The 24,564-nt window shown below is 43.8% G+C and overlaps 1 protein-coding gene across 1 annotated transcript in view; it reads left to right on the top strand.

The window, feature by feature from the left end:
* RFX3 (regulatory factor X3) overlaps positions 1-24,564 on the top strand; it is a 1,639,608-nt gene that overhangs the window by 1,511,988 nt on the left and 103,056 nt on the right. The window contains exon 14 of the mRNA XM_044061098.1: positions 7,893-8,042. Coding sequence (XP_043917033.1) covers positions 7,893-8,042 — 150 coding nt within the window. The remainder of the gene's footprint in view (positions 1-7,892; positions 8,043-24,564) is intronic.

Below are 24,564 nucleotides of genomic sequence, written 5' to 3'. Positions count from 1 at the left end.
ACAAATAATCACAAATTGAGCTAAATGCTACTCACTGCCAGAAGTCTCAGCCTCCAGATGCACACACTCAAGGCACTTCTCAGTATGGAGAATATTGATATCTGTGCAGTAACAGAAACCTAGTTCAAGGCTCCAGAGAGCACACCAGCACTACCAGGATACTACTCATTCCATACCTTCCAGCATCAGAACCTGGATCATAGCACATAGGGCGGGGATGTATCCATATTCATCAAGGATACCTACACCTCTCTCTACATGCTCTCTACAGGATATGTACCCATAGAATGTTGCTTCCCACTCCACAGGGGTGTGGCCACAAAAGACCCTTGGCATTCATGCTCTATGAACCTGACGAGTCTGATCTGCATGGCAATGGAGCCAATCATAATGAAAGTCAACAATAAAGACATTGGGAACCTTCACACAGTTGAGCACACACAGTTTGGCTTCGTCAAATGCAGATCACTCCTCCTGAACTGGGTGGATTTCTTTGAGACAGTTACCCAGGCTACAGATGATTGAAAGGAGCTCCACACAGCCTACCTGTACCTCGCTAAGGCCTTTGACACCATTCCCCAGTCAGGTATCATAGATGAACTCACCAACCTGGGCATAAATCCATACATCACAAAATGAATTGCAAACTGGCTCACAGATAGATCCCACAAATTTAGAGTTGCTGGCTACATGTCAGACTTTAAACTGGTAACAACTGGTGTCCCCCAGGGTTCAGTCCTGGGCCCCCCCCCCCCCGTTTAGTATAGACTTCTCAGAAGTACATGCCAACACAGGAGGGTTGTGGTTGACTAAGTTTGCAGGGAACTGTAAAGTGTTTGCCATAATAGATTCCCTGGATGACACAAATATTCTCCAGAAGGGACTTTATGAGACAGATGTGTGGTGTCAGAATCATGGACTCATCAGTGCGAAAGAATGCATTGTAATCCCCTTTGGGGAAAACAAAGTACCCACAAACTACCACATAGGTGTTACCCCCTAAAACTGACAAGGTAATAAGGGATCTGGGGACACAAGTACATAGTCATCTTTCCTTTGACAACCATGTTGCCAATGTGATTAGGAAATCCTATGTGACCCACCTAATCAACAAAGGGTTTGCATCAGAATCAAAAGAGGTAATGGTGGCCCTCTACGCTTAAGTCATCAGACCCATCATTGAGTACAATGCACCATTTTGGATGTACTCGACTAAGCATATCCAGCAGCTGGAGAGACCACAGAGGTACCTCACCAAGAGGATTACTGGCCTCAAACAGTTGTGTTATGCAACACAACTGGTAAAACTATATCTGTTCTCCATTGCGTACCGCCTACTCAGAGGCACACTCTGCCTAACATGCAGAGCCATGTCCAACACATAACTGTTGAACATGCTCCATCTAAAGATAACAAAATTGAGTTGCACTACACACTTCAGGGATATGAACCTCATCACAACAATGAATACAACATGCTGGTGGGATAGAATACCATCTCAGACACTTTCCTTACTGTGGAACAGAGTCCCAATGTACATCAGACAGAGCCCCTCGCTGACACTCTTCAATAGGAACCTTGATGAGTGGATGTGAAACAGACAATTCACGCCAGGTATCACATCAGCAGCCCCACTAGAAAGGGGCTTAGGGTACTAACTATTAGAACTAGGGCTTAGGAGACTTACCAGTGCGGTGGTGAAAGCTGCACAACTTGCCCAGGCTAATATATGCCTTCGTGAAGATAGTCTACTACATACCTATGAACCTATGTGACAGGTACATGTTTACAGATAGTAGATGTGTACTTCATTGTACAGTCATGTTGTACAGCAGGCACATGACCACATACACTGTAATGCTTACAGATACTGGTGGCTGTTATGCACAGTGGGTGAGATGTGCACCTCATGTCTTTTGTGCCATTGGGATGTATGCTGGGTGGAGCAGTCCTGGATGGCTCCCTGTCATGGTCACCCTCTTACACACATCTCTGCCCATCCATCTTTGGCTTATTATACTGTGTTCCCTTACATATATATATGTACATAGGTAGGTAATAGGCTATCTGCCTGAAGGCATATATTAGTATGGCCAGAGTGTGCAGCTATCACCACACATGGGGTTAGTTCCCTATGCCTCTGTGTGGTTGAGCTGATGAAGTGATCCATGGTGTGACAGTTCAGTTTCACATACACTCATCAAGGCTCCTCTGGAAGAGTGTCAGTGAGGGACTCAGCTTAATGTAGGTTGGGAGCCTGTTCCAAAGCAAGGGAAGTCTGTGAGTTAGTAATGTATCCCTCCAACATGTGCTGTGTTTCTGTGGAATAAAGTGAACTGAAGTGTGCTGAGCCATCTGTGGGTTTTTTCACAATTTTCTAAGCTTGCCTGCTCAGGGATTTATTGTTTTGCCTGAAAAGCTACTTCATTTTGTAGAGTACAGATTGAGTTACTTCAGTCTTGTTGCATGGGGCAACTGTTTGAGGCCAGGGATCCTCTTGTTGAGGTACTTCAGTGGTCTTTCCAGCTGCTGAAGGTGCCTAGTCAGATTCAAAGCAAGTGTGTTGTGGTACTCTCTGATGGGTCTGATCACTGATGAGTAGAGGGAACCTCCTTTAACCTACATGCAAAGACTTTGGCAATTTGTGGGAACACATAGCGTGATTTTCTAACCACTTTGTGAATGTGTTTCTGAAAGCAGAGATGACTATCCACGTGTCCATAGATCCCTTATTATTACCACCTCCATATTTAGGGTGTTGGCACCTATGTGGTATTTGTATGACTGTAGCTCGAGGCCATAATTTTGACACCACATCTGTCTGACTGAGACCCTTTTTAAGGATGTCTCTGTTGTCCCAAACATCGATTATGACAATCTTTTTGCAGTCATCCACAAACTTTGCTAACCATAACCCTAGTGTGTTTGACTGTATTTCGAAAAGTATATACCAGACAGGAGGGGTCCCAGGACTGAGCCATGGGGGACAGTAGTTGTTACCAGCTTACAGTCCAACAGGGAGACCACAATTCTTACCTTGTGGGATCTATCTGTGCCCCAGTTGGCAATCCATCAGATGACATACATGTTTATGCACAGGTTGTTGATTTTGTGGATACGACATATGTTTGGGATGTTGGTAAAGGGCTTTTCAAGGTCTATGTAGACCGTGTGGAACTCATTTCATTGATGTATGTCCTGGGTGACTGCCTTGAAAACTGTCTAGCAGGTTTAGGGACCATGATCTGCCCCTGACCAAACCAAAATGGGTAGGGTGGGTGTTTGTAGGCTCCCAATAGCTCTATTTATGAGTTCCATAATGATGGACTCCATGGCCTTGCAGATCAGGCTTATTAGGCTTATAAGACAATAGTTCCCATGGTCTGTTGTGCAACAGCACTTGTGGAGTGTGCCAAATGTTGCTGTAACCCATTCAACAGTTTCATATCCTGTACAGAGGGTGAGTCTCAACAGACTGTTCAGGTGCAGGGTCTGTTTGTTTTGGAGTTCACATATGACACAGCCAGGGACACCATGTCATCCCATAGACACCATGTTTTTAGGTTTAGATAGAGCTGTTTAACCATTGTATATGTGATTTCTGGCTTTTCACAATCTCCAAGTATGATAATGGGCCCTTTTGTCAGTGAGGGGGGGGTAAATATGTATGAACCTGTCTGACAAGATGTTGGCAATGTCAGTCATGTACATGTATTCATTTACACTTTGCACTGACTCAAAACATATATGAGTTTACTTTGATATTTATGACATAGCTAAAGAAAGCTTCATGGTTCTGTATGGACCCTTTGGCAATATTTTTGCCAGAACATGGCTTGGATAATGTTAGGAGTGCACATTGTTTCTTGATGATACTGATCGGAGGTTTATTGATCTTCTTTGGATTTTCACTTTCTTTGAATAACTTAAGTACTTGTATTAAATAGTTTGATTATGACAGGGGTCCAATATATTATATGGGTCTGTTTTCATATCACTGTGTGCACAAGGCAGGATTGGTGAATAGTGACGTGTCTGGAGTAAGAATTGCAACTGCCATATATGTGTGGCCCACTGCTGTACCCATACATGGCCTAATTGTGTGAGCATGCTCAGTATGACCTTTCAGTATGTTGTTGACTGAAATTTGCTTCATTTGTTTGTGTGTGAGCATGCCCTGTATGACCTTTCAGTATGTTGTTGACTGACATTTGCTAAATTTGTTTAAGTGTGTGAGCATGCCTGCTATGGACATATATATACTATATATGTGTGTGGGAAAATTCAAGTTGGTTTTTACTTCAGGGCTCACCTTTGTGTTGTACATTGACAGGAAGCACGCTGTGCCTGCAGGGCTTCCATGAGTCAATTTGCATAGACTTATCAACATTTCTACATACAGGGGGGGCAGCTGTTATTTGTACATTTCTACCCGGGGGGGCACACCTGATTGTTACTGTGGGTGTACATAGGATGAGGGATACACCTGACACTTATACACATTTGCTAGGCCTGCACTGCTATGTCAGGTACTCCATTTCAGTCTGTACTGTTGCCTATCATACTGACTTGAGGCATACCACTCTACTACAGACCTTAGCTTCCAATTACACGCATTTTGTGACTTCTTAGCCTACCCAACCCACATCACGCTGCCTGGCCTGCTGTTATCTGTCTGCATAGGCCTGGGGGGAGGTTACTCATATGCCTCTTCAGGGGGCATGATACAGCATTTGTTTGTGTTTGTTTACAATTGTCCTGCTGGCTGTGACTGTTAGGTATGTGACCCCCCCCCAACTGATATGTGCGAGTGAAGTAAGCTGTGTCTGTGCCAGTGAAATGCTGTCATGGCTTAGTGGTTCAGTACTGTGACTATAGTGCACAGTATCCTGAGTTTGAGCCCTGTCACTGCTTTTTATTTTCCTGCTGGGCAGACCTGACTGGTTAAAGAACAGTAAAACAGGTGTGAGCGTGTTTACCCGACTTTGCCCAACGTTGCGCTGATTAGCGTGGTGCGCAGCTATGCCCAATTGTATTTAAATATTCTCAATACTGGTAAAATGTGCTTAGCAGTGCCTTATATTGCTTAAAATAGGGCACTCATGCCTCAGGTGGTGCTGCAGGGCTGCCTATGTCAGATGCACATAGTACACTCCCTATACATGTTTGAAAACAGGTAGTGTCAAGTTAGGCATCCCTTTTACTGTATGTGCGAGTTAGAGAGAGGTGTCATTTCCAGGGTTCCTACTGAGTCAGTGTATGTGCTATGAGTTGCCTCTTTGCCAAAGCCAGGGCATACTGGGCACTCCTCCTTCTGCCTGCTGGGGCAGGCTCAGGTTGTTCCTCCTCCGAGTCACTCTGCACCTGTGCAGGCCTTGGCAATGGTGGGGGGCTGTTTGGCCCTGCCCCATGCTGTTCCTGCTGCAGCTGTTTCCGCAGGATCATATTGTGTAGCATGGCACATACCGTAACAATTTGGGTACATGTAGTTGGTGAGTACAGCAAGGCTCCACCATATGTATCCATGCACCGGAACCGTGACTTGATTATCCCAAGCACATGCTCAATTATGTTTCTTATTTGTGTATGTGCCTCATTATGGAGTTCTTGTTCAGGTGTGTGTGCATTTCTGATGGGTGTCATCAGCCACGGCTCCAATGCGTATCCAGCATCCCCCACTCCACTAGGTGACCATCAAGGATGTCCCCATTGACAAATCTCTGGTACAGCTGCGTCAGATGCCAGATGTGGGAATCGTGATAGCTTCCAGGGCAGCCAGCACACACATTCATTATTATGCCCTGGGCATCGCACACGACCTAGCAGTTGATGGAGGGAAGCCCTTGCGGTTGATGTAGACCTTACCCCACTCACTGAGTGGTGCTTTGATGCTTATGTGCGTGCAGTCAATTGCACCCACTACCTCAGGGTATTCTGCTATTTGGTGGAAAAGACACATATTGCTGGCCAATGCCTCACGGGAATTGGGGAAATATATGTGGTCACCGACATGTGCTGACATGGCATCCAGGAACTGGTGGAGTACCCTGGATGCTAATGCCTGTGAAATCCCCATCATATCACCAGTTGGTCTTTGGAAGGTACCTGTAGCTAGTATTCTTAGGCCAACACATACCTTGGTATCCACTGGGATGGGTTCCCCTCTGTTGGTTCTGTGTGTGAGGCGTGGCTGGCACAGCTCAACAATTTGCTGCAGGAGGTCTCTGTCCATCCTATAGCACTCCACTATCTCCAGCTCATGTAGCCCCTGGTAGGTTACCCTGGGTCTGTGCACTCTTCTCTGTCTCCTCACTGTGGGTGGCTCAGCAGCATTCACAACATCACCACCCTCAGCACCTTGCTGATGTTGGTTTATGATAGCAAGAGCAGCCCGTAACATTTTGTCTGACTTAAGCTTTTTAAGCTTTCCCTCTTTGTATACTGCAGTGTTGCAGAGTTCTTGAGAAAAAACAGGGGAGAATGGTGTTTGCAGAGTTTAAAGTGCTGGGCTGGGCTAGGCTAGTCTGCTGCCTGTGTAATTGGCTGATTCTGATATATTTCACCTTGCAGCTCTGCTAGTTCTCCTTAGTTAACTTCCTACTACTTCTTTTCCTTCCTTTTGCCTTTCTGTTTCTGCCCGGGGGAAGCCCCGTGTAAACAAGCGCAAATGCATGCACACACGCTGTGTGCATGTTTGCAAGAAGTTTCCTATCTTTTAACAGTGTGCACCTTTGGTTTGAGGTTTTCAAACAGGACAACTGTAGGCATGCCTCTTGCAATCCTGAGCAACTCAAAGCAAACATAAGCCACTGTGTTCCAATTAGCTTACAGGCTGTCTGACACACCACACCCTCATGATGTCACCTATAGTCTACTCTACTACTCACCTACTCCTACTCTTACACTCTTGGGACATGCCTCACATGCTGGGGAAAATTGGGATTCATTATCCGTATCCTCATTTGCATAGGATTGCCTACTATTGCATGGTTACATCTCTCACACTGAGCTTCTCCCCCTTAGCAATCACTACTCAGTGGCAATGTTTTTAGCCTGCCATTCACCTGCATGGCAGAATAAGCTTTTTAGTGAAAATGCCTATTTTTGGCTTTTTTTTAATTATTTTCTTGTTTTTATAAGTGCCGCACGTTTGCGTGGTACTGTGCTATGCTTAAGCATCGGAGATCGAGGGGAAAAAAAAGTAAAATGTTTATATTTTTGAACATTTTAAAATGCCAATGGCCTTATATTTGGCCAATGACATGCTTCCTCAACTGTATGCATCCTTTATTTGGAGCTGTCATAGCTCCGTTTAGCTATTTGCAGAACTGTACTCCGTTACCAGCGGAGTACATTTCTGCAGCTAACACTAAACTTCCACGGACAGGTTAGTGTTTCCTGGATCACAAATTTACCTCATTTGCATGGCTTTCACCAGCAAATGAGGTAATTTGCATACCATGACGCTGTCCGTGCAAGAGTAGCTTTAGCAGCTCTTGTGCATGCCCCTGCCAGCTGTACCTGGATCGCACGGCAGACATGTTACCGGCGTGAGCTCCTATACTCTTCTTGCACTCCGTGCAAGCTTTCATAAATCCGGCCCATTGTGTATTATAGTGAGTTAGTCTAGAGCTCATTTCATTTTGAGCTAACTTTTAATGCTGATTAATTTTATTTCCCTGTAAGTTTTTCATACCTTGCAGTAGAAAGTAGGTCTTTATCTTGAGCACCTCTTATAATTGCTTGATTAGTCATTTCATTTAGAAAACAATATTTTGTTACCTGTTTGGTTTCTTGTTTAGAAGCTGATAGTTTGTTTTCTGATTATATCATTAGTGGACTTACTTGTTACAGTATTTGTGTTTGATTTGTTTGTATTTTTTTTTTGAAAGGTTGCAGCTGTAAGTGCCTTTGCTCAGACGCTGCGTCGATACACATCTCTTAATCATTTGGCTCAGGCTGCCCGTGCTGTGCTGCAAAATACATCTCAAATCAACCAGATGCTCAGTGACCTCAACCGAGTTGATTTTGCCAATGTCCAGGTAAGGGACAAAGATGATACTGCTTTGTAAAGAAATGGCTTACTGTTTGGGAGTTGGTCTTAGTCTTTGAACTGAGAGTGGAGTTTGGGCTTTAATTGTAAATTTTATATCATTAAACATTAAATGCCCTTATTTTGCATGCATATTAAATGTTGCTTGCTTCTACATTGTCATACACTTGTATCAGATCTTTGTAGCAGAATGTTTACAAGGGTGTGTAGGTAGATGTTCATCGTGTTTCACTGTTGCAGTCATTACACTTGGGTTATCCTGCTGGCAGGCTACCCGCAGTCGGCCTGAATTCCGAAGTCCTGGTCCGGCGTCGGTTGCTGTTGCCTCTTCCCTGACGTCAGTGCATCAGGGGTATAAAAGATGCAGTTGACGCCATTTTCTTCAGTCTTTCTTGCCGTGCGGTGCCCGAAGCAAAAGCAGTTCGCAAGTGCCGGTCGGCCGACTCCTGAGATTTTCAAAATTGAATTTCAGATCCGAAGTCTTGTATAAAGCTAAGTACCCCATTGAGGAAACTTTTTTCTTGCTCCAGACCGATGTTAGAAAAAGTTAACAATTGTATTTCTTGTGGGAAGCAAATACCTCATAAGATTTTCATTCTTACTGTATTCCTTGCCTAGGCCCTGACCACGACGTTGCTAGTTGTCGGTTTTGTGCTAGATTTAACCAATGCACTATTAAGCGTCGGTACAATTTTGCTTTTCATTACTTTGGCCGAAGGTTTAACTACATAATGCCGTCGGAACAACCGACGACCGGAGTTCATAAAAAACACATGGAAAAAGAAAAGGACAGGCATCCGAGGTCCAAAACCGACGACGAAGCCTTTTCTAGGCCAGTCGCCGGTTCTCACTGAGGTGCTTTCACAGCCCTGACACCTGCTACCTCAGAGCCACAGGCCGCCTCCGACTCCCACGTGGAGACAACTAGACCTCTGGATATTCAAGGTATTGGACCTTCGGAAACTAATCCCTCAGATGGGTTCGGAGCCGCTGAGCAGGCATCGGCTTCTGAGGGTGTTTTCAGACCTACACAGCTTTATATCAAGACAACTTCAGCATCCAAGACAAAGACTAAAACAGTTTTAAAGACAAGGAAACAAGTACAGCATTCTCCAGGACAGACTTCCATGCCTAAGAAACAGATGCTCAAAATGGCCGAAGACCTAATTACTTTGATCAGGGGTTCCCATCCCCCTCCTGATAAGAGGCCTAGGCAAGATACTGAATATGATTCCTCTGATCAGGTTTCCATTTCCTCTGACTCCTCTTCAGAACAGGGATACTCTATTCCTCCCTATGAGGATTCTGATGCTGAAGAATCTATTCCTTCAGCTCCTCCTCCTGAGGATTACTCATTTGGGGAAACCCTGCATACCATGAGGGAGCATTTCCTCTGGAAGAGCCAAGATTATTCAGATTCTAATAAAAGGCTCAGAGACTTTCTTTTACTACCTCAGCACAGACCTCTTGCTATTCCACCTGTTCTAGACATTGTAGATGATGTATTTTCAGAGTCCGGCCTGTTTCCCGACTCTTTACCTCCTGCATCTGTTAAGCCAGACAGATACTACAGGGTTCCAGATTCTCATAAATTTCTATATAAAAACCCTGCTGCTGACCCAGAAACTATTTCTTAGGGTCCCAAAGGGGTCAAGGCTGCTACTGCAAAAAACCCTGTCCCCTCAGATAGAGATTCTAGGGCACTGGACAGATGGGGGAAAAAAGTTTACACTTCTGCTACCTTGGCTGTAAGGGCTTTAAATTGTCAGTTTCATATGCTTAAATATCAACAGTACTTAATGTCTCTGTTAAAACAGAAAATGTTGACAAATTCTGAATGTTCTGAGAACAAGGAATTGCAGGATTTATTGTATGCAGCTGAACAAGTGGGAAAGCATACTTTGCAGTGTGGTTTTGATTCACTGGAGGCCTCTTGCAGGGCCGCTGTAACAGGATCTGTCATTAGAAGGCATGCTTGGTTAAAGGAACAGACTCTGCCTGATCATGTTAAAGCAAAATTAGTGGATACTCCATTACAGCATGATACTTTGTTTGGTGTTAAGGCAGAAGAGGTGTTGAAGAAAATGGAGGATAAAGCTAAATCTATGCAGACAGTGAAGGATTTCTTACAGGTGCAGCCACCCAGATTTAGCAGAAACTGGCCTTCTAAGAATTGTTCTTTTCCCATGTCAGACAGGCCACAAAGAGGCAAATACAGATGCCCTAGAGGCAGACAACAGCCCCAGGGCTCATACAGGCCCAAACAATGGGGTGCTTCTACCTCCAAAAACGGAGAAGAGAAATCACAGCCATATAGGAAACAGTCCCAATGACTTCCCTCTGCCAGTGCCAAGCATTTATCTTTTGGCAGCACCCTTAGGGGGAAAGCTAGCACTTTTTTCGCAAAATTGGCACACGATCACCCAGGACAAATGGGTCTTAAATATAGTCTGTCAGGGCTACAGGTTCCACTTTCACACCCTTCCAAAGGCAAAAGGTATGCCAGACCTGCCACACAATCAATGGGCAGAGGCACAAAAACAAGTTTCATCTCTCATGGACATGAGGGCTATTCAGCCAGTGCCACAACAAGAGCAGGGACAAGGATTTTACTCAAGACTTTTCTTAGTACCAAGAAAGGACAAAGCATGGAGACCAATTCTGGACCTGTCTATTCTAAATACTTTTCTGGACGTTCCGAAATTCAAAATGTTGACTTTGCAGCAGCTTCTCCCCATGCTGGGCAAGAAGGCTTGGCTTGTAACTTTGGACCTCAAAGAGGCATACCTGCATGTCCCAATCAGACAGTCTTGCAGGAGATACCTCAGATTCATAGCTGGCTCAATGCACTACCAATTCTCTGCACTGCCCTTTGGCTTATCTACTGTGCCCAGGGTCTTCTCAAAATGCCTGGCACCAGTAATTGCATTTTTCAGACAAAGAGGAATTCAAATATATCCCTACTTGGACGACTGCCTTATTCAAGCAGAGACCAAAGACATTCTACTAAAGCATCTGGCATTTGTAAAAAGATTACTAATTTGCCTAGGGTACACAGTAAACGGAAAAAAATCAAAACTAGTACCCTCTCAAGAGATAATATTCCTGGGTGCAAGCTTAAATACAACTGCTCAGATGGCTTATCTCAGGCCAGACAAACAAAGGCAATTGACTTCTTACTTCGAAAGCATGGCAACAAAGACCCAGTTATCTGCTAGAAAAATTCTGCAGGCTCTGGGCTACATGGCCTCCTGCATTCTGTCAATTCCATATGCAAGACTGCATATAAGGAAACTACAATGGTATCTAAAAAGTGTTTGGACTCAACATTGCCACAGCCTGGAATCATTAATTTCACTCATTCCCAGCCTCCAACAGGAGTTTCGATGGTGGGCACAGGCCTGTCACCACAACAAGGGACAGCCATTCACTTTACCCACAGCCAGGCAAACACCAACAACAGATGCATCAGATTATGCCTGGGGGGCCCACATGGCAGGAAAATATATTCAGGGCACATGGCCCCCAAGCCAAAGGCATCTTCACATCAATCAAAAAGAGATGCTAGCTGTACAAAATGCCCTGACAGCCTTCAAGGACCTACTTCATCTAGGACAACACCACAGTCATGTGGTACATAAACAAGCAGGGGGCACACATTCCTACCCCCTCTGCAGGCAAGCCATGATTTTGTGAAACACAGCATTGACCTACCAAGTACACCTGCAAGCACAATTCCTGCCAGAAAAAACAAATGCTCTGGCTGATGAACTAAGCAGAAACCTCATGGATCCTCATGAGTGGAAACTAGATCTACAAATCTTCAGCATGATAACAAGGAAATGGGGATGCCCAGACATAGATCTTTTTGCCTCCCCTCACAACTGCCAACTTCAGAGAATCTGCACAAGGACTTATCACAAACAAGCATGGAAAGTGGATGCCTTGTCATTCAGCTGGAACAACCTTACAGTATATGCCTTTCCTCCACTGCCTCTCCTCCCCAAGGTACTCCTAAAGGTCAGACAAGAGAAGCCACAAATTATACTGATTGCCCCGGATTGGCCACGCCAACACTGGTACCCAATCCTAAGGAGCTTGTACCAAGGCCCAGCCTGGACACTGCCTCAAATTCCTCATTTACGGACCCAACAAAACAATCAGATCCTGCACAGCCAACTCAGAACCCTAAATCTAGCTGCATGGCAGATAGTGTAACCATTCAGAATATGCCTCTCTCTAAAGCAGTTATGGATGTTATTTTGGAGGCCAGGAGGCCCAACACCAGAAAATCTTATGCAGAAAAATGGAAGAGATTCTGTGCTTGGAACCAGGCACAAGGAATTGACATGCTTGTTCCAAATATTTCTCAGATTTTACAATATCTAACTGAGATGCTGGACAAAGGCCTATCCTTCTCATCAGTTAAGATTCATGCCTCTGCCATTTCAGCTCATTACAATACAGACCCACCTATTTTTTCACATGCATTGCTTAGGCAATTCCTCAGGGGGGGCCATAAACATAAGACCTCCAAGGAGAGCACCAATACCTGCATGGGACCTCAATTTTGTCTTGGAAAAACTCACACTGCCTCCTTTCAAGCCAGCCAATGCAGCTGAGATAAAATTCTTATCATGGAAAACAGCTCTGCTCCTAGCAATAACTTCAGCAAGAAGAGTCTCAGAGTTACAGGCATTAATGACTGTGGAACCTTTTATCTTCCATCCGGACAAGGTTTCTCAAAGGACAAACCCAACATTTATGCCTAAGGTAGTGTCCAGTGTGGCTCTTAACCAAACCATTCAATTGCCTACTTTTTACCCAAACCCACAGAATAAAGGGGGGAGACTTCTGCATTCTTTGGACATACACAGACAGCTACGCTTCTACTTGGACAAAACTACAGCTTTCAGAAAGACTGAGCAACGTTTAGTGGCATATGCTGCAGGATCACAAGGAAAGGCTATCTCAAAACAGACTATTTCAAAATGGATAGGACACTGCATTCATTTCTGCTATTCACATCATGGCAAATCAGTGCCTAAGGGCATTAGACCACATTCTACCAGGGCAGCAGCCTTCCTCAGAGGAGTACCAACCAAGGATATTTTGGAGGCTGCAACTTGGACTTCAGTGCACACTTTTACTAAGCACTACCACTTACCTCTTTACTCTAAATCTAGAGCAGGCTTTGCCACCACAGTCCTGCAGGGCCTTATAGCCACTCCTAATTCTATTTAGACCCAGCCACCCAACCTCAGCTTTGGGATTCAACCCAAGTGTAATGACTGCAACAGTGAAACACGATGAACATAGTACAGTTGTATACCTACCATAAATGTAGATGTTCGAGTGTATTCACTGTTGCAGTCCAGGTTACCCACCCACCATCCCCCTTTCTTTGCTGGGACTTATCTGTACTTCTCTATCCTATAAAACCTATGTGGTGTATTTGCTGGTAGATGAAGGTATTGTTTATTTTAGTGCATGCTTTTATAAGCAATGTTTTTTAGCCTACCCTTTTGGGGGCACCTGACATCTGGGGCAAGAAAAACTGAAGAAAATGGCGTCTGCTGCATCTTTTATACATTACAGCTGCCTGTGTAGTTAATCATAAGATGATGCTTTGCGTGTCTTCTGCAAGAGTTACTTATCAACTCTCATTAATAGTGCTTGACAGGAGTGAGACTGCTGTAACTGGCTTATATCACGTCATCAGTAGTGTTCTCCTTCTGTTTCAGATGTTCTTCATGTTTCACTGTTGCAGTCATTACATTTGGATTATCTGCTTGCAGGTAGCCCTCAGTCGGCCTGATTAACAAAGTCTTGGGTCCTGCGTCACTTGCTATCCCTTCTTTCATGACGTCAGGTCGTCAGGGGTAAAAAACATGCAGCCGACACCATTACATCAGTTTTTCTTGCCATGCGGCACCCGACGCAGAAGCAGTTCGCAAGTGCCGGTCGGCCGACTCCTGAAATTTTTGTTTTTGAGTTTCAGAACCAAAGTCTTCAACTAAAGATAAGTACCCCATTGGGGAAACTTTTTCTTGCTCCTTACCTATGTCAGTAAAAGTTAATAATTACATTACTTGTGGAAAGCAAATACCTCATAAAAAATTTCATTCGTACTGTATTCTTTGCCTAGGCCCTGACCACGACGTACCTTGCTGTCGGGTTTGTGCTTTATTTAATCAGCGCACTATCCGTCGTCGGTATATTTTCGCCTCTAAATATTTCGGTTCTCGGTTTAATTATCCAGAAATGTCGTCAGTTAGCCATCCGACTACCGGGATTCTGAAAAAACACAAAGATAAAGACAGAGACAGGCCGCCGAGGTTCAAAACTGCCGACAACGCTTCTCCTAAGCCAGTCGCCAGTTCGCCGGTACTCAGTGAGGTGCTTTTGCAGCCCCTGATACCCGCTACTTCTGATTCGCAGGCCTCTACTGAGACCCATTCTGATGTCCAGTATGCTGCAAAATGCTTCCAACTATGGAACCCGTGGATGTCTCTACCTTGGATGGGTCCGGAGCCGCTGTGAAGGCACCGGCTTCTGAGGGTGTATTCAGGCCTATGGAATTGCATATTAAACTGACGCCTCCTTCTTTACTTAGGCCTACATCTCGATCCATTACTAAAAACCCGATGCCCAGGCCACATGCTCAGTCCTCTATGCCTAAAAAACAAATGATAAGAATGGCTGAAAATTTAATAACTATAATCAGGGGTAGCCACACCCCCCCTCCCCCCACCCTTCTAAGAGGCCTAGGACTGAAGTTGATTATGAATCTTCTGATCAGCATTCTGTTTTTTTCTGATTCTTCTGATGATCTGGATTTGCCCTTATCTACTTATGAAGATTCTGATGCAGAGGACTCCATTCCCTCTGCTTCCCCTCCTGAGGATTTTACTTTTGGGGAAACCTTACATACTCTAAGGAAGCATTTCCACTGGAAAAGCCAGGCTTTTTCTGATTCAAAAAAGAGGCTTAGGGATTTCCTTCTCCTACCTCAGCATAGGCCTTTAGCTAGTCCTCCTGTACTAGACATTGTTGATGATGCTTTCTCGGAATCTAGTTTGGCCCCTGATTCCCTGCGTCCTGCTCCCAGAAAACCTGACAGATACTACAGGGTCCCTGAGTTCCACAAGTTCCTTTTTAAAAATCCTATTGCAGATCCAGAGACTATTTCACAGGGGGCCAAGGGCATTAAGGCTTCTACTGCTAAAAATCCTACCCCTTCTGTTAGAGACTCCAGGGCGCTGGATAGCTGGGGTAAGAAGGTTTACACTTTTGCAACCTTGGCCATTAGGGCTTGTCAAAGGAAAAAACTTCAAAGACCAATTCACGTTAGGTTCAAGCAAGGCACCCTTTATTACTTGCAGCAAGGAGACAAAGAATGTAGGCACAAGGTGTGTCTGAATTACTGGCGATTAGTATGTTATACTTATACAGTTCTCTTCCTGTCACACAGAAAATATTACTGTTCTATTGCTGACGTAGTTAGACACAGCTTTCTGTATGTTCTACAGAAAATGTTACTAGCCTTATTGCTGACTAAGTTAGATTATCTGCTGTTTTGCAAAACATTTTGAGAAAAACAACCTGGCCTTGGGCTTATTTTAGCCCATTTTAACTTTTCAATTCTTCAATTGTACTGTTCTAATACATGTGTTACATTTTGTCTAGATTCAAGGTACATTTCTAGCTTTGGTACAAGTAATGCTGACTATTGTTTATACTTTCAAGCATCTATTGTTTTCTTTATCAAAGCTTCTAGCAGCTGCATACTTTCTCATAGCATAAGCAGAAATGAATATCTCTTTGTTAAGTTTCATGACATTAGCAGAAATGGAATGTCTCTTGTTATTTTCATGAACATTAGCAGAAATGAAATGCTTCTTGTTAAGTTTCTAATAGCTGTGCAGATTCATGCAGTGTGAACAGAATAAATGTATTAACCCTTTTAAATCTCGATGCATATTACTATTACACATTTTTCTAACATTTCCCCCCTTTTAATACCTTTATTCTACTTTCAAGATAAGCATAAACAGTTTTTTCTTCCCCTAACCTCTTCCTGCTCGGGATTTGCAGTTAAGAGAGTAATTCAGTTTAAACTTATGAAAGCATTTTCAGTTTTTTAGCAATTCTTCAAGTTCAGCACCTTGGTATAAGGTTTCTGAAACTGAAACTGAAATGTCTATAAAGTCTTTAATCAGTCTTTTTATGCAGGGGATGCATCAGCACACACATACCACCATTAGGATTATTCCTACACAGATGGCAATCAGAATGTTCATCAGGATACTGCCCCACCCCCCCAAACAATTTCTGGAAAAAGTCCGTCAATGGATTTGGTCCTGGTTTAGTCATAGCTGACACCTGCTGAATTACCTCAAGATGGTTGTCTATCTCATGTTTGTGGTCAGGAATATATGAACAGCACTCCTCCTGGATTAAAGCACACGTACCTCCTCTCGCCGCTAGGGTGAAGTCAAGAGCCATGCAATTTTGAAGCACCACTGTTCTCATGGCAGTCAGGTCATCAGTCACCAATTGTAGGGCAGAAAAGGTTGCATTGCTCATTATTTCGAGAAGCTTAGACAATTTTCTCAGTTCCCAGATTGATTTTGTTGCTCCATATGCTGGCAGTACACCTGCCCATGAGATAACAGTATCACTCAAGTCCATATGTGACAGTCCATTTTTCCCTAAGCCTACAGCATGTTTTTTCCAGTGCGCATTGATTTGCCTCACTGGATTGACAGGCTTCTTGATTTCTCGAACATTCCGAATTTTCCCTTGAGGTAAAACTGCTGTGTGTCATATGGCCGGAACCAGGTACCCCAAAAAACAACTGCCGGACCAATTCTCAGGTAACTATTTATATGCTTTCCTACCACATACAAAGTAACAATCTTCTACTTTGGTAGTAACTTTACTATGCCCTGGCTCTGCATGAAACATTTTTTTTGTCAATTATAGACAGTTGTCTATAGAGGTCAGCATTATGTTTTACTTCACCAATTGTCCTATGTATCAGTTCAACGAATGAATTATAGCTTGTGTTGCAATAGGATCCGATGTTATCAGGTTTAGTGTAGCATCTATAGGGAACAGTCACATTGCAATTGCTCCAACCCACCTGAACTGTATCATTCTTCTAAAAACACACAGTTCCCTTCTGTCGAACAGACAAGTGCAATGCTACTTTATCTTGTGATGTTACATCTGATGTATCATAAATTAAGTTTTCCCAGGTCTTGTTGGCTCCTAGGGGAATTGAAGTTAATAGCAACCCCCCATATGCTGTTGGCAAAGCTGTGCAAATCCAGCAATTCGAAACATTGAAGGTCTCAGCATACACATATTTGATTGCCTGGTAAGTGTTAAAGTTCGGGTGCCACTTTGCACACTTGTTAGTTCAATTTGTGTGGCTGGGAAAAGAAATGGACACAACAAAAAGATTATTGTCACTAGTACAGTCAACAGGATGATTATGCAATACTTTTGATTAAACAGTTGTTCTGCATTTCTGTTTTCTCTGACTCTTCCAAGTAGGTGTATTTGGATCTTACTGAATTCCATCATCTTCGACACGTGCTCTTACTCTCTGCCCTAATAGGACCTTCAGCACCGATGGTTTCTTCACTGGGGTTGAGATGGATCAGTCCTATTGATCTGACCCCCCTTTGTAGCCAGACTTTGTGCTGAGGGCCCCGATGAAGAGGTAAGATTTTTGTCCAACTCAAAGTTCTTAACCAGCTTGCAGTGCATCAGGTGTATCCACGAAGCTCGTTCTGCTATCTTGACTGCAGTGGGTGTTGAAAAAAGCACCTGGTAGGGACCTTCCCACCTTGGTGATGACCAATTCTTCCTCTTGATGTTTTTGATCCACACCCAGTCTCCGGGTGTCACTGCCACTTCTGATGTCTCGCTTTGTTTTCTATCCGAAACAGAATTTGACTGCAACAGATGTTTAGAACTCAACAACTTTTTCATATATTCAGCTAGTGTGAAATCAGCTTCCTGGACTGATGACATGAGAAGTTTCCACTGGGGTGTATAATAAGCCCTTCCAAATAATTTTTCAAAAGGAGTCAATCCTTTTGATGTAGGGACAGTTCTCATGCTCAACAGTGCCAGAGGCAAACAGTATAACCATTTTTTTCCTGTCTCAGCTATTAATTTTCTCAGTTTGTTTTTTAGTTTACCATTATGCCTTTCAACTAGTCCTGCAGATTGTGGATGGTATGCACAATGATTTTTTAAAGAAATACCAAAATGCTTACTCAACTGCTGTATGGTTTGATTTATAAAGTGTGTACCATTGTCACTGTAGATCCTTTCCGGAATACCAAACCTAGGAATGATTTCCTTGACAAGTACCTTTGCCACCGTAGCTGCATCTGGATGTTTGGTTGGAAAGGCTTCCACCCATCTGGAAAACATATCTACAATGACAAGACAATACTTCTTATTTTCACATTTGTTCAATTCTATGAAATCCGTACAGATAGTGTGAAATGGATATGGTGGTGTAGGGAAACTCCCTTGCTTGGGCTTTATTGCCCCCTGTGTATGATGTTTGTTACAAATCTGACACATCAAACAAAATTTTTTAGAGTAGTTTGTAAATCCGTACATTGTGAACACCTGGTTCACCAGCTGTACCATCCCCCCTGTTGAGACATGGCACTGCCCATGGCTCAACAAAGCTGCATATCGAAACAAATTAGAGGGTAGTATCGGTTTTCCTTCTCTAGAGATGTACAGCCCCTTTTCGAGGATTGCTCCTCGTTTTATCCATTGTTGTTTTTCAGCTTGCGTAGTGAGTGTCTGCATTGTTTTTAACATATCTAAATCTAAAATCTCAGAGGGTTGTAATTCTTCATTTAAAAGAAATACTTCTGTGGCTGCTTGTTTTGCAGCTGTATCATCTCTCGCATTACCTTTTGAAATCCTATCTTGTTGCTTGGTGTGAGCTGTGCATTTACAAAGGGCTACTTTCTGAGGTAACTGGATAGATTCTAAAAGATCTAAAATAAACTGTGCATGATTTATAGGTTTGCCAGTAGATGTTATCATTCCCCGGTTTTTCCACTGTTGCGCAAAAACATGTACAGTAGAAAAAGCATACTGGCTATCAGTAAAAATGTTTACACATTTACCCTTTGCTAAGGTACATGCCCGTGTCAGGGCAATCAATTCTGCTGCCTGTGCAGATAAGTTGTGTGGTAAAGGTTTTGCTCCTATAATCCCATTATCAGAAACTTCTGCATATCCTACTAGGTTCTGTCCTGCAGGACCCCTTCTGCACGAGCCATCCACGTAGTATGTCACCTCGGCATCATCCAAGGGGACATCCGTGAGATCTTTTCTAGGTAGTGTCTTTTGCTCAATTACCTTCAGGCAGTACACCTGCCCATGAGATAACAGTATCACTCAAGTCCATATGTGACAGTCCATTTTTCCCTAAGCCCACAGCATGATGGTTTTTCCAGCGCGCATTGATTTGCCCCACTGGATTGACAGGCTTCTTGAATTCTCGAACATTCCGAATTTTCCCTTGAGGTAAACGTGCAGCGTTCAATTGTCATATGAGGTTGGTTTAACAATATAGTCATACAGGAAAGATGCCTAGCAGGGGTAAGATATGCTACCTTTTCTTGTAGTAAAATAATCGCGACTGCATGAGGTACTCTCAAAGTGAGAGGTGTAACAAAACTACTGAGGCTGAAGCCTGTACTGCCATTGCAGCTGCAACTACTGCTTGTACACAGTGGGGTAAGGATCGTGCCACTGGGTCTAGTTGTGATGAATAGTAAGCAATGGGGCATTGCTTATCCCCATGCTGTTGTGTTAGTACTGATGTCATGTAACCCTGCTTACAATCTACAGTCTGGAAAAAACGTTTATGGTAGTTTGGCAATCCTAGAACTAATGAAGATGCTATTAACTGCTTTAATTTGCAGAAAGCAGATTCTGCCTCTGGTGTCCATTGTAACAAATCCTGCGCTTCCATAGGCTTTTTATATATAAGGTCAGTCAGAGGTGCAGATTCCAAGGCATAGTTTTGAATCCAGCTCCGGCAAAAAATTGGTTGTACCCAGTAAGGACATCATTTCCTTCTTGGTAGTGGGTTTTGGTGCTTGCAAAATTGCTATTTTTCTGTCCTCATCTAATGTTCTACCTTCCTTGGATATTTGACTTGTTTTTTCCAAAGCTGCAGTTTACTTTTATTTACCTTATGTCCTTCAGAGGCTAAAAATCGTAGAAGTGCTATGGTATCTTCTCTACATTCCTGCTGGGTGGGGGCTGCCAGCAAGATGTCATCAACATAAAGTAAAATCTGACTGCCTCTTGGTGGCCATTTCTTGTGATAATATTGTTGGACTTTCACAATATCCCTGTGGTAGTCGCGTATATGTATACCTTTTTCCCTGAAATGTGAATGCAAACCAATACTGGCTATCAGGGTGTATCGGTATTGAAAAGAATGCATTGCTGATGTCTACCACAGAAATGTACTTCTGTTGAGGTTTCAGATCATTCAACAGGGTGTGCGGGTCTGGCATCGTAGGTGCTCTTGGTATTACTGCATCATTTACAGCTTGTAAATCTTGGACCATATGCCATTCTCCACTGGCCTTTTTAACTGGAAATAAGAGTGTGTTACATGGTAAATCGGGAGATTCTACTAGTATCCCTCCTTTAAGTAAGGCTGCTATATTAGGCTTTATCCCTGCCTCTGCATCTTTTCTTAAGGGATACTGTCTTTTTTGTGGTCTGAATGCTGACTTTGGCATGATAGTAACTGGTCCCGCTGTATGAATGAGTCCTACATCTGATTTTCCTGTTGACCAGAGAGTCTCTGGTATATTTTGTAAGGCATTCTCTTCCTCCTTTAATAGGAGTGTCAATCAGCTGTCCTCGCTAGACTGCAAGTGCACAGCTGGGTTGGTCTGAGTTATCCAATTCAACTTCTTTATTTATATTCCCTGATGTTCATCGTGCATACAGCTGCAGTCATAACAGATGGGTTCTCCTGCCGTCAGGCGGGTCCTCGGTCGGCCGAATTCCAAAGTCTAGGTCCGGCGTCGGTTGTCGTCGCTTTCTTTCCTGACGTCAGTGCGACAGGGGTATATAAGACACAGCCGACACCATTTTCTTCAGTCTTTTTGCGGCGTGGTGCGAAGCAGAAGCAGTTTGCAAGTGCCGGTCGGCCAGCTCCTGAAATTACGAAAATTTGGAAACCGAAGTCTTCTTTAAAGCTAAGTACCCCGTTGGGGAAACTTTTCTTGCCTCAGACCGATGTCAGACAAAGTTAACAATTGTATTTCTTGTGGGAAGCAAATACCGCATAAGGATTTCCATTCCCTCTGTATACCTTGTTTAGGCCCAGACCACGACGTCTCGGGCTGTCGCTTTTGCGCTACTTTCAATAAACGCACTATTAAGCATCGGGTGGAGTTCGCCCAGCACTTTTTTGGTAAAACGTTTGATTATAAAATGTCGTCGGAGACTCCGACTACCGTTTTGTCCAAAAAACGCAAGGACAAAGACCGACATGCGAGGTCCGCGGTCTCCACCGACACCACGCCAAAACCGGCTACACGTGGTCCGGTTCTCAGCGAGGTGCCTACGCAGCCCCTGACTACCGACGACACTTCTCTGGTGGTGTCTTCTGTAACTGAGACCGCAGGTGCCTCGGCCCATACCCTGACTACAGCTACCGAAGCCACTGTGAGTGTTGAGCCTCTTAATGTGGACAGGTCCACTTCCACCCATGGTGTCTTTAGACCCTCATCTTCCTTTTCCATAAAGGCCTTTACTAAGTCCAAATCAGCCATGCATCCCAAGAGGCCTGTTGCACAGGGCCCATCTCCAGGCCCCATGCCTAAAAAGCAGATGCTAAAAATGGCTGAGGATTTAATTACTCTAATCAGGGGTTCCCAACCCCCTCCGGACAAGAGACCCAGAGTGGAGGAAGATTCTCCCTCTTCTGACCAGGGCTCCATTATTTCAGAACATTCTGATGAAGAGGAACACTCGTACTCCCCTTTTGAAGATTCTGATGCAGAGCAGTCCAGTCCTTCTGTATCTCCCTCAGAGGATTTTTCTTTCGGGGAAACCTTGCACACCTTGAGGGAACACTTCCATTGGGAAGGCCAAGACTTTTCAGATTCCAAGAAAAGACTTAGGGAATTTCTTTTGCTACCTCAGCACAGACCTCTGGTGATACCTCCTGTCTTGGACATACTTGATGATGTTTACTCGGAGGCTTGCCTTAATCCGGATTCCCTGCCTTCTGCCCCAGTCAAGCCTGATAGGTACTACAGAGTTCCTAACTCTCACCAATTTCTTTACAAAAGCCATAATGCTGACCCTGAAACCATTTCTCAAGGCCCCAAGGGAATGAAGGCCTCTACTGCTAAGAATCCACTACCTTCCGAAAGAGAGTCTAGATCCTTAGAAAGGTGGGGAAAAGGTATATACCTCGGCCACCCTAGCCATGAGGGCCTTAAATTGTCAGTTCCATATGCTTAAATATCAGCAGTTTCTGTTATCACAATTAAGGAATAAAATGTCACAACCTGAACAACCAGATTTGAAGGAGTTGCAGGATATGATGCATAGTGCAGAACAAGTGGGTAAACACACCTTACAATGTGGCTATGATGCTCTAGAGGCCTCAAGTAGAGCTGCTGTTACAGGATCAGTCATTCGTAGACATGCTTGGCTTAGGGAACAAACCTTGCCTGATTATGTTAAAGCTAAACTACTAGATGCTCCTTTACAAAAGGATGTATTATTTGGTACTAATGCTGAGGAGATACTATGGAAAATGGAAGAAAAAGCTAAATCTATGCAAACTGTCAAAGCTTTTCTACAGGTACAACCACCACGTTTTAGCAGAAATTGGCCTTCAAAAAACTGGTCCTTTCCAGCCACGGACAAGCCCCAAAGAGGTAGATACAGGCGCACAAGGGGCAGAGGACAATCTCAAGGATCATATAGAGGCAGACAATGGCAAACTCCAGCACCAAGAGGTGGCAAAGACAGTGCATAACAATACAGGAAACAAATCCAATGACTTTCCCCTTTTCATGCCAAGCAAGTCTCAGCTGGCAGCACCCTTGGGAGGAAAGCTGGCATTATTTACAAAAAATTGGCATATTATCACAACAGACAAATGGATCCTGGACATTATAAATAGAGGCTACAGATTTCATTTTCACACTCTTCCAAAAATGAGAGGCATGCCGAACCTGCCACACAATCAAAGGGCAGAGGCTCAAATACAAATTTCAAAGCTCATGGACATGAAAGCTATTCAAGAGGTACCTACTCACGAACAAGGTCAAGGTTTTTATTCCAGACTATTCCTGGTACCAAGGAAGGGAACCGACTGGAGACCCATTTTGGACTTATCCATCCTAAACACATTTCTAATCGTACCAAAATTCAAGATGCTCACCTTACAGCAGCTTCTTCCCATGCTGGGCAAGGAGTCTTGGCTGGTAACATTGGACCTCAAGGAAGCATACCTGCATGTCCCAATCAGCCAAAGCTGCAGAAGATACCTCAGATTTCTTGCAGGTTCAATCCACTATCAATTCTCTGCATTGCCCTTTGGCTTATCTACTGCACCCAGAGTATTCACGAAACGCCTGGCATCAGTAATTGCCTACTGCAGACTTCAAGGGATACAAATTTACCCTTATTTGGACGATTGCCTGATCCAAGCGGACAGCAAACACATACTTCTGGAACATCTGGCTTATGTAACACGGTTATTGAATTCTCTGGGATACACAGTCAACAAAGAGAAATCCAGGCTAACACCATCTCAGAAAATAACTTTCCTGGGTGCCAACTTGGACACAAACACCCAGATGGCCTATCTTACGCCAGAAAAACAGGGGCAACTAACTCAGTACTTCAAAATACTAGCAAATTGTACCAGGCTAACTGCAAGGAAAATCCTGCAGGCTCTGGGCTTCATGGCATCTTGCATTCTTCTAATCCCATGTGCAAAGTTGCATATGAGGAAACCTCAATGGTACCTAAAAAACATATGGTCTCAACACAGCCACAGTTTGGAAACAATAATACCACTAATCCCAGGTTTGCAAAAGGAATTAGTGGGCCCAAGCATGCCAAACAAACACAGGTCTACCATTCTGCAAGCCTCAAGCAAATCAAGTCATCACAACAGACGCCTCAGACTACGCCTGGGGGGCACACATGACAGACAGGTGCATTCAGGGCAAATGGTCCCAAAAGGAAAAGCACCTTCACATCAATCAAAAGGAAATGCTAGCAGTGATAAATGCAATTACAGCTTTCAAGGACCTCCTGCATCCAGGGCAATTATTGATAAGAACAGACAACACCACAGTAATGTGGTACATAAACAAACACGGAGGAACACATTCATACCCCCTGTGCAGGCTAGCCATGTCACTTTGGAACTTGGCTCTGGAATGGCAAATCGAACTTCA

This window comes from Protopterus annectens, chromosome 2.part0 (assembly GCF_019279795.1).
Source record: "Protopterus annectens isolate FY-2018-M chromosome 2.part0, PAN1.0, whole genome shotgun sequence".
In the NCBI taxonomy this organism is placed as follows: domain Eukaryota; kingdom Metazoa; phylum Chordata; order Ceratodontiformes; family Protopteridae; genus Protopterus; species Protopterus annectens.
The sequence above is the reverse complement of the archived record's forward strand: the minus strand, read 5'-3'. Positions and strand labels throughout refer to the sequence as shown.